The 13,426-nt window shown below is 39.8% G+C and overlaps 2 protein-coding genes across 3 annotated transcripts in view; one reads left to right on the forward strand and one right to left on the reverse strand.

Annotated features, from left to right (window-relative positions):
- Positions 1-962: 962 nt before the first annotated feature.
- On the reverse strand, positions 963-12,861 carry LOC139753859 (tektin-2). Its single transcript, XM_071670803.1, has 10 exons — positions 12,726-12,861; positions 10,543-10,707; positions 9,890-9,997; positions 8,453-8,602; positions 7,756-7,890; positions 6,707-6,800; positions 6,343-6,455; positions 5,437-5,580; positions 4,365-4,555; positions 963-4,086 (listed from the first exon to the last, which is right to left on the reverse strand). Exons 2-10 carry the CDS (start codon positions 10,681-10,683, stop codon positions 3,888-3,890), a joined length of 1,275 nt encoding a protein of 424 aa, XP_071526904.1. The 5' UTR covers positions 10,684-10,707; positions 12,726-12,861; the 3' UTR covers positions 963-3,887.
- Positions 12,862-13,102: 241 nt separating this feature from the next.
- Positions 13,103-13,426, forward strand: part of LOC139753824 (2-hydroxyacyl-CoA lyase 2-like) — a 43,013-nt gene continuing 42,689 nt past the window's right edge. The window contains exon 1 of one of the 2 annotated variants that reach the window (XM_071670730.1): positions 13,103-13,170. In XM_071670730.1, the coding sequence (XP_071526831.1) occupies positions 13,123-13,170 (48 nt within the window). In that variant the 5' untranslated portion in view covers positions 13,103-13,122. Of the gene's footprint in view, positions 13,171-13,385; positions 13,417-13,426 lie in introns of those variants that run through there. The other variant, XM_071670746.1, reaches the window with a different exon arrangement.

Below are 13,426 nucleotides of genomic sequence, written 5' to 3' on the forward strand. Positions count from 1 at the left end.
GTAAGTTAGTCTTGAATAAAATGTTTATGGGCATCCTTTCCAGCAAAACACACACAATTATTTTTATTTCCTAGCTCTAAACTTACTTTATGCTGTGGCTGTTTCACATGGAATGTTTGTTGGATGAATATATGAAAAAAAAATCGTGTAACATAGGAAGGTTAACCAAGCTGTGATTTGTGAAATTGCTAAAAGGTTTTTGGTTCTGTAGAGTATGGGGATAATATTGAATCAGATGGGTATTCATGGTTTTGCCAGAAAGGCGTGACACAATATGATTACTATTGAGGATGGGTAAGGCATCATTCACTCACATCATTCTCTAGCAGTCATTTGTAATAAAGTGAAACCACCTCCCCCATCCACAACCAGGACCTACAGACCTTTTTCAGTAGCTTCCCCATCTACTTCATTTTCCTTGGATCAGTGCATTGATAATGTGTCTTACCATGTGTATGAATTCACTCATTTCCCATACACTTCCATCACCCTCCTGCATGTTTTGATCATGTGCACTCAAAATTTTATTCCCTCCATCATTCTGTCTAAAGTTTGCTTCCCCCATCTCCCTGTCTCCCTTACTTCTGACACCTATATCCTATTCAACCTAACCTCGTTCATTCCATATGAACAAACTGTTTCAGCACTCCCTATTCATCTGTCAACCATATTATTATTACACCTCTCTTCAGCTCATTTGTACTCAGTCAAACCTCACACCACATTTTGTCCTCAATTATTTAATTTTCATCACATTCACTCTCTTCTATACATTCTCACTTATATCCCATTGCCTTGCATCCATACATCAAAAGGACTAGTGTACTATCAAACATACTCACCTTTGCCCTTCCATATATTGACCTCTCTACACATCCTCAGTACTATCAGGACCTTCTCCCCCTCACCCACTCAGTGACTTTCCTCACCTTCTATAGTACATTCACTCTTATGTCCACTCCTCGGTACCTAAAATGCTACACTTTCTTCCTTCAGGTTCTTTCCATATAATTTTATGCTTCAAATAACCTGTTTCTTTTCACTGCTAAAGCTAATAACCTTACTTCTATTCACATATACCCTCGACTTTCTCTCTCAGCATACTTTCCTAAACTCGGATACCAGCTTTTGCAGTTTCGCTCAAATATTCCCCATTGCTTTATTATTAGCAAAATATGTAATGATATTCATATATTGCTAGAAAATGTTATTTGCCAGTTCCATATGTGAAAATCGAATTCGGCAGTCTCTGGTGTAAGTAGGTCAGAAGGTGAAGGCATCCTGACAGTGGTGAGTCATTTACTCTGCTCCTGAAATTATTACTCTGTAATTGATTTTCAAGACAAGTTCTGTTTTCTCTAATATAAAAGGGTTAGCAGGTGAAAGTATATTTGACTATCTTGACCATTAGAAGACAATGATGGAGTCAGATTTTCTCTACAGTACAGATGGAAAATGATACTGGCGAGTTTCTGATTTGAAAATCAGATTGTGCATTTTCCTAAGTTTAAGTATGTAAGGAGATAAAAGTATATTTGAGCATATTTAGACAAGTTGAAAATAATGGTGGAGAGATATTTTTTACAGAACACATGGAAAAGGTCATTGATCAGGTACAGATTTCAAAGATGAATTCTATATTTCCTATGGTGGAAGATCAAAGTGTATTTAGTTTTATATGACTACAGTACACATGGAAAATATTATTGGCCAGTTACTGGTCTGAAAATCAAATTTGTCTATGTTGTTAGAAGAGCATATTTTGACTTGTAGATGTCAGTGGTCAAGTCAGGTGCACTCTACACATGAAAAATGTTATTGGCAAGTTCCTAATTTGAAAGTAGAATCCTCTATTCCTTTTAGTGTATTTAGGTCAGAAGTAGAAGACAATGATCATATGTCATCTACAGCACATGGAAAATCTTACTAGCTCATTTCTGATTTGAAAATTTATTTCTCTAGTGCATTTTGGTAGGGGCATAATTGGATGTATTTTAAGAAGACATTGATAGAGTGACATGTTCCCTACAGTATACTTGGAGTATGTTATTGGCCTGGTACTGATTTCCAAGATGAGTTCTTTATTCTCTGTGGTGAAAGTAGTGCAGTAGATGAATGAAGGAAAAAAGGTGTATTTTGTCCAGCTGAAGACAACTGCGAAGTCAGATGGTTTGTACACCAGAAGTGGAAAATTTCATTGGCCATTTGCTAAATTGATGTTGTGGATAAAAAGGTTACCTTGTGAAATTCAGGGATCTAGAACCGGTTGCCAGTATAGAATTTTAAAATTTGCGAGAATACAGAACCAGTAACTAGTACCTGTCTTAATTTTTGGAGGATATAGAACCAGAAGCCAGTAACTCATTTTGGGGAATACGGAACCCATAAGTATTTTCTCAATTTTGGAGGTGATAGAGCCAGAAACTAACCATCATTACATGTAATGCGGCATTGTTTTTGGTAGTTTAAGTAACGAAGAATTCCTAAGGCTCCTCGACAGCCCCTTTTACTTCACTACCTCTGCAGAGCCTTAACTTCTCCATAAACTGTTGTTACTTTCTATGCTGAACTAGTGAATTGAATTTCTCAACCTTCCAAACTGCTGGCACTACTTTAAATCTTTCTTTTTTTGTGACCACTTTTTCCTTATTCTCACGGTTTTACTCTTTCTACATATTTTCTCAGTGTCTTACTATTCTTCCCTTCTTCCTCCCTCCCTGTCCTTCATAGCTGGTACGGTAACTTATCTCACTGGCAACAGCTTATCAGCCACACTGGCCGACAAGCAGATAGTCTTCAAATTTCGAGCTGATTAGATAGAGACCCCAACGGTCACGGCTTACTGACATGCTTACTAATATTTACAATTTTCATTGACTTTTTTAGGGGGCGATATACTTTCCAATGAAGCTGCGAAGCAAGTGCTTCCCAGGGGACGAAGGAGAAAATTATATTATGAAAGTTAGAATTGACAAGGTGTCAAGTGGAAAAAAATCTCTTATAACGGACTTTGCGAAAACATAATCTGTTGCATGTTACCAGTAGACCATGGGGGATATGAATACTGAAGGGCTCAGCAGTAACCATCTTTCCACTATCCTCCACCTGTCGCTGATAACAATCCTCATATTCCACCTCAACGCCAAGTTATCTTTTGTTAGTTCTTAGGTCCAACCATTTTGTGCCGCCATCCAGAGAAACGACTTTCCACCCAGTTAGGGTTATCCTGACGGGTAACGATCGTAGCTGGATGAAAATATTGACTTTAAGTGTATCCTAAATTTACTTTTGTATTGTTCATGAACATGCAGAGGATGTATGGGCAGGAGTGTCATCTAATCCCGTTCTGCTATTCGTGTAATACTGGATAGCTGTAATCTCATGTGACGTTAATGTCTTTATTCAGTAAGTGTTTTGTGCTGGTAAGTTTTATGCACTAGACATTAAAGGCCTAGGAAAAGGTTACGTTATCTACCCCTCATTATTGCGTTCGCGGATTGGCCGATTTAATGACATATTGTAATGTATGCCATTCTGGACTTATGAAAAGGGTCCATTTTTATTCGAGTATTGTTTCTTGGAATATCAACTTATATTCAGTATGTTCTACATTGGTGTATTTTCTATTCTTTGCATGAGATGCTACATTTTTTCATGTTACACAGATTTAACACACAAAGTGAATTTACGTTTGTTGCCTTGTTTATGCATTCATATGTGTTGATGATTTCCATTATCTACTTTCACTTATAGTTTTTGTATAGTGAGCTTAGAAAAGTGCTTGAGTTTCACAGTGATGAGGACCCAGACTCGGAAGGCCTCCACAACAGTTATCACAAGTTGCGCAGCACTTGTTCAGTCTTCTGTCAACACGAGGAGAGACGTTTTCAGAGGATGTGTGTCGGGTGTACCCTGAGGGAGCCGGTAAGAGTAAGGTTAGCTTGAGTCAGCGTGTCAGCTGGCTGGCGATCCCTGAGTGCCTGACGTGAGTCCTGCACTTTCTTCTCCAGGCTGACAGACAGGCACTTCCTGCCCAGGTCAACATCCACAGTACGGAGGTGGCACTGCAGGCCGTGAAGCGCATCCCTGCCACGACACATTTTCATTAGTACATCTCTCGCTTCACTGGTAAACTTAAAATCTACAGTTACTGGTTTTGTAGAAGACTTGAGTACAATGATAAAATCAGATTAACTAGAAACTTTCATGCAGTTTAAGTTGCAACAGGATAAGTAGGCGTACTCGTTTCCCAACGTGTCACAGAACAATATATACTTTTACAGCGTAGTCTTTGAAGCCTCTTAAAATATTTCTTTTTTTTTTTGAAGTTTTATCTTCCAAGCTGGGTGTATTTGTATACTCACAAGGCCCGGGTCAGCCTGTCCCGCAGGAGTGAGCGTGTGTGTGTCAGGTGCTGGACCTCCGTTGCTAGGCCTTCCTGTGGGGCGTCCCTCACCAGGTCATAACGCACACGTTCCGTCCGGCCCTCCAGGCGTGTCTGGGCAACCTTCAGCGGCAAGGATGATGCTCGCAGCAGTTCCTCCAGATCTGAAATCTGACACGATTTTCATGTTAAATATCAGAAAGCTAAATAGTCATCTCTGAACTGCTGTCATATCAATTGTCTTATAATGAGTCCAGTCCAGAAGCAGTACACGCAAACATTCAACGGCGTCGTGTCTTTCATTTACCAGTGAATTCGGTTAGTCACCACTCGAAAGAACAAAATTGGTTTATAATACACACACACACACACACACACATATATATATATATATATATATATATATATATATATATATATATATATATATATATATATATATATATTAACCTCATGTGCTAATTTTAAGATAGCGGAGTTCGCAATTGTATTTTTTTTCACTCCAGTATTTCTTTGTTACATCTCTAGTACTCTAGAGAATCTCGACCCAACGATGACATTCCTATAAACTGAAACATGATTACGTGATGCTCAAACACGTATGTAAAGATTTCCCAGATGAAAAGGTGGATGGAATGACTACATGTGTTGAAATAAAAAGGCGTAAGTACTTAGCGCGAGTATTCTACCACAACGTGAACTTCATATAAGCTGGAGATGCAAGGGACGACCACAGTAGTGTGTCTTGGGGTAGGCAGTGAACACACTACTCAACTGACCCACACACCTACCACACTAAGACATTCATGGCGCTTTATGACCTGTGGCCTTGGCCTGTGGACGTAACCAGCCCTCCGAGCTCTGCTGGAGCCCTGTAGAAGATAAAAGGGACTCCAGGGACAAGAAGGTAAGATAAAAAGGATGTGTGTATTACAACTTCCTTCGTACATTGCTGCTAAAGGATTATCAAAGTGGTTCGCGGGTTATAAACAACAGTAGTAAATCGTCAACTACAATTGCACTAACAGACACTATAAGAAAAGCAAACTTACCTCTTTCTCTTGAGCACGTATTTCCTCCAAAAGACGGTCTTTTTGCCACTGCAGCTCGTCCTTGGCTCTGGTTTCTTCATGAAGGCGGCGGCGAACTGCATAGTCTGTTGCTGTCTGTTGTGCTTTATCCTCGCGCTTTGAGGTCTGGGTAATAGCAGAAGTCTTGAATAAAAATAAAGCTAATGATTAATTTTTGAAAGTTCTGCTTAATCATGAGATTTATTTGCTAACTGACAAAATGTTCCTTTTTTTCGAATTTTAAAGTTCGATAGATCATTAATTCCAAGAACGCAGTTTCATTACATGCTTATCCTACTTATTTTCTCGATGACTTGAGGCATTCGAACAAGCGTTTTGCTCTTGAATGAGCTGCTGTATAATTGGGTTGGAAAAAAGAGCAAATGAAGTAAATGAGGAAGAAGAGAGCAACAAAGAGATATAAGATACTTTCCGTTTGGACATGAGATGTAAATGTATGAAGTGAGTTGAATAATTGAGCCCGTTGCGTGAAAACAATATTAGAAGAGCATTTTATGTTGCAGGGAGGGTGTTGTCTTTGATGAACAGCAACACCGCCCCTGTGAGTTTAAAGTAATGTTAAGGCCGTCGGTGTATTGCGAGGAAAAAGGGTTGTGTTAACTAGGGTGTACAGCCAAAGGCCTGACTGACTTCACGACAGGAAATAAACGTAAGTGTGCTTACCATCTTAATAGCATTAAAAAGAATTAGGTGTGTTAGTGATAAATTGCCAAAAGTTATCACACCAATAAATGGCAATTTCTACGGGTTTACACTGGTAAATGATCAGCCTATCTAGTTCATCACCAGCGGCCAGGTAAAGGTACCATGGGTGGGTAAACCTAGCCACTTGAGCTTCCCGGGGCTGCCTGTGTGGCGGGGAATCACCTGGATAACGACACACATTCTGTCTCTCAGGTTCTGGGAGTCACGGATGGCGGCTTCAGTAACAGCCATGTTTTGTAGAGAATGGTCCAGCCAGTCTGCCGGCAGGATGGTCCCTGCAAAAAGATATGGCTTGAGATAATAATTGCACTTGACTGATGATAAAAGGGAAAACTGTGTCCACTGTCTTAATGTACAGTCACATTGTGAAGTTTGACAAAACATTTACAGGTAATTTCAATCTGACCATAATAAAGTGTGCTAATGCTATGAACATGTTTGGGATAGATTCATATTTTGTGTCTTGTGTAGGACTAGGAGGCAGCTGAAGGATGCGTCCGTATGATCCTGGCTGTGCTTCACTCACCCTTGGGTACACGGAGAGGTTCGGGCTTGAAGGATATCTGCGATGAGTGTTCAGTCAGCGCTTCTTGCGACCTGTCTACCCGAAGGGCGGCGGCCTGCGGGAGGAAATGGTCTGGTAGTGATGTGTGGCCTAATGGACGATGGGAGGTACAACGCTGGTACAACGCTGTGGGGTAACTCCAAGAGCTTAGTTACATCTCTCGGGAGTGACTAGGCTATACGATATCAGCTGGTCATGATTTTCAGTTGTTATTCAGCTCAGACCCTGGTCTCAAGTGCACGGGTCTCAAAGTCACATTGAACTTTTTTTTTTTTTAAAGACTGTAATGTGACCATGACACCACTGACTTCCCGAAATTCTCAGCTTATGGGTAAACCATGATGAAACTGATGTATCATGTGCATTAAGATGGTGAAGATTTTACCTCTGTTAGTCTGTCTCATCATATTGCAGGATGCCTCTTGAAGAACCCCTCCCGCATCACTATCCCTGAACAGCGCCAGCTGTACCCTATCACAATCGATCTCCCGCTTCCTCTTTAATTCTTCGTCTCATGTATGCTTTCTTTATTTGTACTCGACATTAATCTTTTCCGTGTGTTAGAATTAAATCTGAAATCCATCCTTAATTTCTCAAGTACGTTTCTCGACTCACTTGTTCCTTTAAATCTTAGTCCCCATCTTCTCTTGGGAATGTCATCTTTAAGACGAGTATTTTTCATGTCATCGCGTCAGCTAGAGGACCGCTCATGTACGGTGCTGCTTTACTATACCAGTAAGAGAGTATCAGTGCTGGACATCACAGCACCGCCAACAATAACCTTTGCCAGAAAGGTGTTAAAAAACGTAAGTTCTTTCGTAGTATCAACGTAGTTGATGAATAATACAAGCTGTGATGACGCTATAAAGACTGACTGTACATAAGTTGGATTAGTTGTATGATTGCAAGGAAACTACAGCATGTATATAACTCCCTCCACAAACTCTACAAATAGGAAATTCCACAGCATCGGCGACAAAACAAGTATATAGCATAGCGATGATATTTACCTTATCCTTGATGTCATCTTGAAGTCGCTGCTTGGCGTCATGCAGGACCCTCAGGTGTGACACAGCCTCCAACACCATCTTCTCCAGGTTGCTACGGGAGTTCTCCAGCACCCTGACCTCCAGCTGTAGCTGGACCTGTGGTGAGTATCTCGCCGGAGGGGCAGAGGTGTCAGTCATGCATTTACCAATAACCTTGATTTATGATTATTAGATTTATGAGGTGACTGCTGAGAGAGAGAGAGAGAGAGAGAGAGAGAGAGAGAGAGAGAGAGAGAGAGAGAGAGAGAGAATGTCCTTTCAATGAAATTTAGAAATTGTCTGTAGATTGAGGTCTTTCATAAGATCAGAAGCTTTTGAACAATGGAGAGATTTCTATTTAAGATCCGAGTTTAGAATGAAAACTAGATCAACAAGTGAGAAGCCTCACTGGATGTTAATATATTACCTCCGATATGATCATTATATAATCATTGCTGTTACTATCATCATCAGACTATAATAATGAAAAAAGACAAATCAGACATCAGTGGTGAATCCAGAGGCGATGGGAGGATATTCCATGCTATCATGGAATCTGGGAACATATTACCACAAACTTCCCAGTCCACTTGATTAACACGATTCATATCAGACCCATATCACCAGCCTCCACTAATGACATGTATTTTTCTTGTATTAAGAGAGATAGCTTTCTGACCTCAGCATCGTCCTTGACGAGGTCACCCTCCCTGCGGCGCTCTCTGAGAGTTAGACACTCAAGGGCCACGTTGAGCGGATTCACATGGGCCTCAAGCTCCGCCTCCGTCGTTTCCTTGGCCGACTCCAGCTTGACGATCTCATCACAGACCTGAGGAAGAGATGGCGTCTGCCTCATGGATCGTGTTTTATGGAACACATAAGGTGAACTGGAAGAGGATAAGTACGTTATACATGTGACAGACTACAAGAAATAGCCAGTAACCCCAACAGTGCGGAACAAGACGAAGGTGCTGTAAGGTAGTGAGGAATATCTGACACCGAGTTATCATGAACTACTAGGAAAATCATCAAAACCAAGATGAAAGTTGTGTCTGCACAATGTACAGATGAAGATTGTAATCTAGAAAGTATCTATGCAAAGACAGGAGTATAAGGGCAGCATGCGTGGGCTGCGCGATCCTCTCCAACATCAAGAACCTACTGACGAAGACAGTCATTTATTTCAGTTTCTATGATGAACTTTTTTTTCTTTGGCCTTTAATTCCTCATCAGTGCCTCTCGGACACCTTCACATTATGCCTGACAGTTGCTGGTAGTGGTCGCCGAGGATGTGAGATTCTTTACACTTAGCGTTTTTAGTTCCTCGTATTAATTCCAGACGGTGACTCCCAACGAACCAGTGTTCTGATATACACTCAGAACCACTCCACCAGCACGTTGGACTGCAATGCAACATTATGCTAAACCATGCTTCTGCCTGAAGACATTCATCAGCAATCTTCATTACCAGTCATGAGTAACCTTTTTTCCGTTTTACCATAAGTACCCTAAGTTTAACACCTAACAATCCTAAATTTGCTTTATTAACGTTATCATGAATTTAACCTAACTTTTCAAATATTCCAATATTTATCTTTTGTATGTTTCAGTTACTAGTGATCTCTCTCCTCCTCAGATATTCAATATTTCGGCTGCGCTCTCAACGTGCTCGTATGAGTCCATTTTCCCTACAATTTTAGTTTTGTCTCGGTTAAGTAAATTGGTTTCGGCTGCATCCGTAGGAGAGGACGTCAAGGCCAGACAAGGCCACCTCAACACATTGTACCAGGAAGATAGTTTTGGTGAGTTTTCACGCGTCCAGGAATATCTTGACCAAAATTTAGGAAGGATTTCTTGTAAGAAGGTTCAGTGAAACAAAATATTTTGCCTATGGGAAAAAAAAAATCGTTATTCTTCTGCAGTTGTAAACCCTGAAAATTCGTGGAAACGGCTCTTCCATGAACAAGAACTCTTTTGTCGGCTTGAAATTGCCTTGGTCTACTTTCTCAGGAAATGAAAAAATTTAGAAAAGAGAAAAAATGAAATTGTGACGAACTTATCATCAGTAGTTTTCTTCAGGAAATTCATGGGATCATAGTCACTGCGAGAAACTGACCTGCTTCAAGGATCGGTCGAGGTCGTCAGTTACTCGCTGCAGCTGGTAGATACGATCCTGGAGCCGGGTAGTGTTATCCTCCTGGTCCCACCAAGTCTTGTTCGTTGTCTGCCGGTAAAGAGGCAGCATCGTTAATCTTATACCTCAGCACAAGTCACATTTCTGTAGCTATCAAGAGAGGAAAAAAAAATTAAGTAAATGACATAAGATTAACAAGAGTAGCTAAGCCATAGATGATCAATAGATCACTTCAATTACAGTAATAAGTGTTCGTCCCATACACTACGTAGAGTAATTGTTACAATACATGATCAAGACTTGAGTACATTAATCGCTGTAATTAGGTTACAACATCAGTGGATTATTACAATTTCTTGAAGCAAGTCATACAATCACTGGTGTAAATTTGAAATTCCTGACTTTCAGTTTCAAACCTAAGTATCGAAAAATGTTGAAGTTCGTAAATACTATAGAAATGATAAAAGTACACTGCATATAATAATGCATGAAAATAACAGTAGAATGTCCTCACCAAATACTATATGACTCCTAAAATCTGTTTGCTACTAAGGTGCATCAAGTGCTTGTGACGTACTTACAGGTACAATATAAGCCACTTATCTGGATATAACATTGCCCTACAGGTAACCCACCTGTTGGCGGAAGTGTTGGGATTCGTGCCTGAGGTTGTGTGATGTGGTTCGGGTGTCATGGCTGGCCTGGCGAAGGGCGGCGTTCCTTTGGTGCCAGTCTTCCGGCAGGTGACGCATCACCGGCTTCTCTACCCTCATCATCTTGCTTTCCTGTACGCTCTACTACTGAAGGAAGGGAAGATGGAATGATTGAGATGCTGACTACGACCCTTGCACGAAGGTAGGATCCTTGAGCAAAATGGCACAATCCTTCACCACGACTGTGGGACCCTTGAGCACTACAGTACAATTCTTGGATGTGATGGAATGACCCTCGAGCCAACCATTATTGGTCATGTTGAAGTTATTACGTCATATCCAAGGGTCATACCGTCTTGCTCAAGAGTTGTAGTGTCGTACTCAAAGGGTCAAATTCAAGAATAGGATCAAGACAAATATGTGTACTGGTGTACCATGAGCTTGCATACAAAAAGGACACAAAAGAGAAAGTAGGCCTAGGTAATGGGCCACCGATAATACCTTATTCTACATCTTGTCTGTGCAGCATATGGTGTTTTTCAGACATTATTGCCCGTTTCCATATCCCTCAATGTCTCTCACATTCTAAGTGTTAGATGTATTCATATTCTGTAACTATTTTACAACCTCCACCCACTTGAACCTATAAAGATATTATTGTTCTAAATCTGCACTCAGCGTGTATATTTTTGTTTAAAATCTATATTTATGTTGTTCTTCTATGCAGAGTGGAGTTGAAGGATCACAAGCTAAAAAAATATATACCTGTATGCATAACAGTAAAAAGGAGGCCAGGCATATTGAGATCTTCATAGGCTTTTGTTCGTATAATCTATACTGACGTGTTTTCTGTGCTACTACTAAAGCCCTTCTTTCAACCATAGTTACATTCCGTGTCACTCCAGGGTTCTGTTTGCCTGCAGTCGTAAATTCACATAGGGCTCCCTACAACACTGGTTTTTAAGCTACTCTAGAGGGACGCAGGGAGTGTTTCGCTTCACGGGCAACATAGTTTCGAGTTTCACCTTTCACGTATATACCACGTAGCACAGTTTCCCATCACACGATGTTCCAGAATTAACAGCAGCATTCCACGCTTTGTTTTCTCGTATTTTGAAGTCAGAACGAAAGGAATACATTGTTGTGTTGTATTTTTGTTTCTGTTTTTTCTGTAGGTGTCAGTTGAAGGAAGTATTAGACTGCTTTTGAGTTCCTGGTTTGAGACAGTTGGGGTATTATTAAGCAGCGGGATATTTCCGTTTATTCTAACCACAGATGTTGAATCATATTCAGTGTCTGAGGCATGTTAAAGTTGTGTTGATTAATGTACATTTTTTTTTAATCTCAGTTGGCAATTTTTTAGTGTCACGACCTTCACACATAATTATACTGATAGAATTTTGTGTGGAGTGGTAGAATTTCGAAAGGGGAATATAACAGGAGTAGGAAAACTGTGAGTAGCATTAACATATCCTACAGCCTAAACAATTCGATAACGGCGAGGTCTATGAAGAGTAGGGAAAATATAGGTTAGTCACCGTAAGAATATATGAAACACCTACAGAATTAAACAAACTGAAAACTTTACTTAACTTTTTGAAGACTAAATTATCTTATTATGGATGTTTTTCAAAGAATATTTAATATGGTCGCGTGTTGACATTCAGTGCTGGGTTTTTTTTCTTATAAGTACATTTGTGTTTACTCTGCTTCAAGTTTCCAAACGCACTCAGCATGCGACTATTCACGATTTTCAAAACACCTTTCTTAATTTGGTAAATTTCCACTGATAGGGGATTTTATTTAGGTTTTTATGGTGATCCCAATCAAGCTTCCCTTCTCATTTATTCTTCTCAATAAATCGTACCATCCCATAATAAATCTGATTCGATCCTACAGTCAGTAGGGTCGCTGTAACAACATCTATCTATTTTCCTTATACTTCATTTCATTGACTATCCCATTGGATCATTAAGATACTAGTTACATGTGGTAGGGAATTAACTCGCTTAAAGGGTACGAGGCTGATTAAGATAGACACGTTCAGCAACATATTATTGAGTTATTCCTTCCATTCATTTTCTCTTAGGATGCTGCTCCTTTTATGTGCACTTCACTTGATCATTTTAAGAATTAGCGCAGATTTATGGTGTAAATAAACTTACCGCACGGTATGCTTTAACCTTGTCTGTACACTGATCAACGAATGATGACCCTAGCGTCCATAGCAACGGCCCTAGCAACCATGTATGTCCGATTGCACGAATAGTGAATTGCACAATAACAGATGTACTTCCTTAGTATGAATTTTAAGATCTCTAATTGATTTGGTTTAGTGATATGGAAATACTTGTATGAAGTCGAACATAATGTTAATTTATTGTGATTACAGTACCATAATTAGAAACATAATTGACCAGTCGCAAAATGCACAATTTAGATACACATATAATAAGCATTAATAATACTCATATTATATATGAGGGGTGATTTATGAATATTCGTAAAAGGATCGTACTTTTGTAATATTCATTCACTAAGAAGAAGCCCCTCTTAAAATTAATGACACAGTTTCGGACACGCCATGCTGAGTTGACTACTAAGACGAAGGTACTTGTGTAGTTGTGACTGTAGTTCTGCCGTAAATTATTGTGCATTGTTGACATTATTCCATTGAATTTTTTGTGCTGAAGTGTTATGAAGTATTCTCATATTTGAGATAATACCAGTGATAATAAGCATGGACATCAGAAGATAAGGTTGCTGTATGTGAATTTTGGCACAGATTGGTGTCCAACCAGCAGTGATTAGCTTATCTCGCTGTTACCTGACCAGAGTCCAAGTGAACAAGTACCGGTAAAGGTTT

This window comes from Panulirus ornatus, chromosome 2, assembly GCF_036320965.1.
Source record: "Panulirus ornatus isolate Po-2019 chromosome 2, ASM3632096v1, whole genome shotgun sequence".
Taxonomy (NCBI): domain Eukaryota; kingdom Metazoa; phylum Arthropoda; class Malacostraca; order Decapoda; family Palinuridae; genus Panulirus; species Panulirus ornatus.

What these genes read in the sequence shown, in the direction of transcription:
- LOC139753859 (XM_071670803.1), bottom strand. Translation starts at nt 10,683, where the DNA reads ATGATGAGGGTAGAGAAGCCGGTGATGCGTCACCTGCCGGAAGACTGG. An exon ending in ACCTCTCCGTGTACCCAAGG is followed by an intron (nt 6,456 to 6,706) that starts GTGAGTGAAGCA and finishes ATCTTTTTGCAG; the next exon opens with GGACCATCCTGCCGGCAGAC. An exon ending in TACGTGCTCAAGAGAAAGAG is followed by an intron (nt 4,556 to 5,436) that starts GTAAGTTTGCTT and finishes AAATCGTGTCAG; the next exon opens with ATTTCAGATCTGGAGGAACT.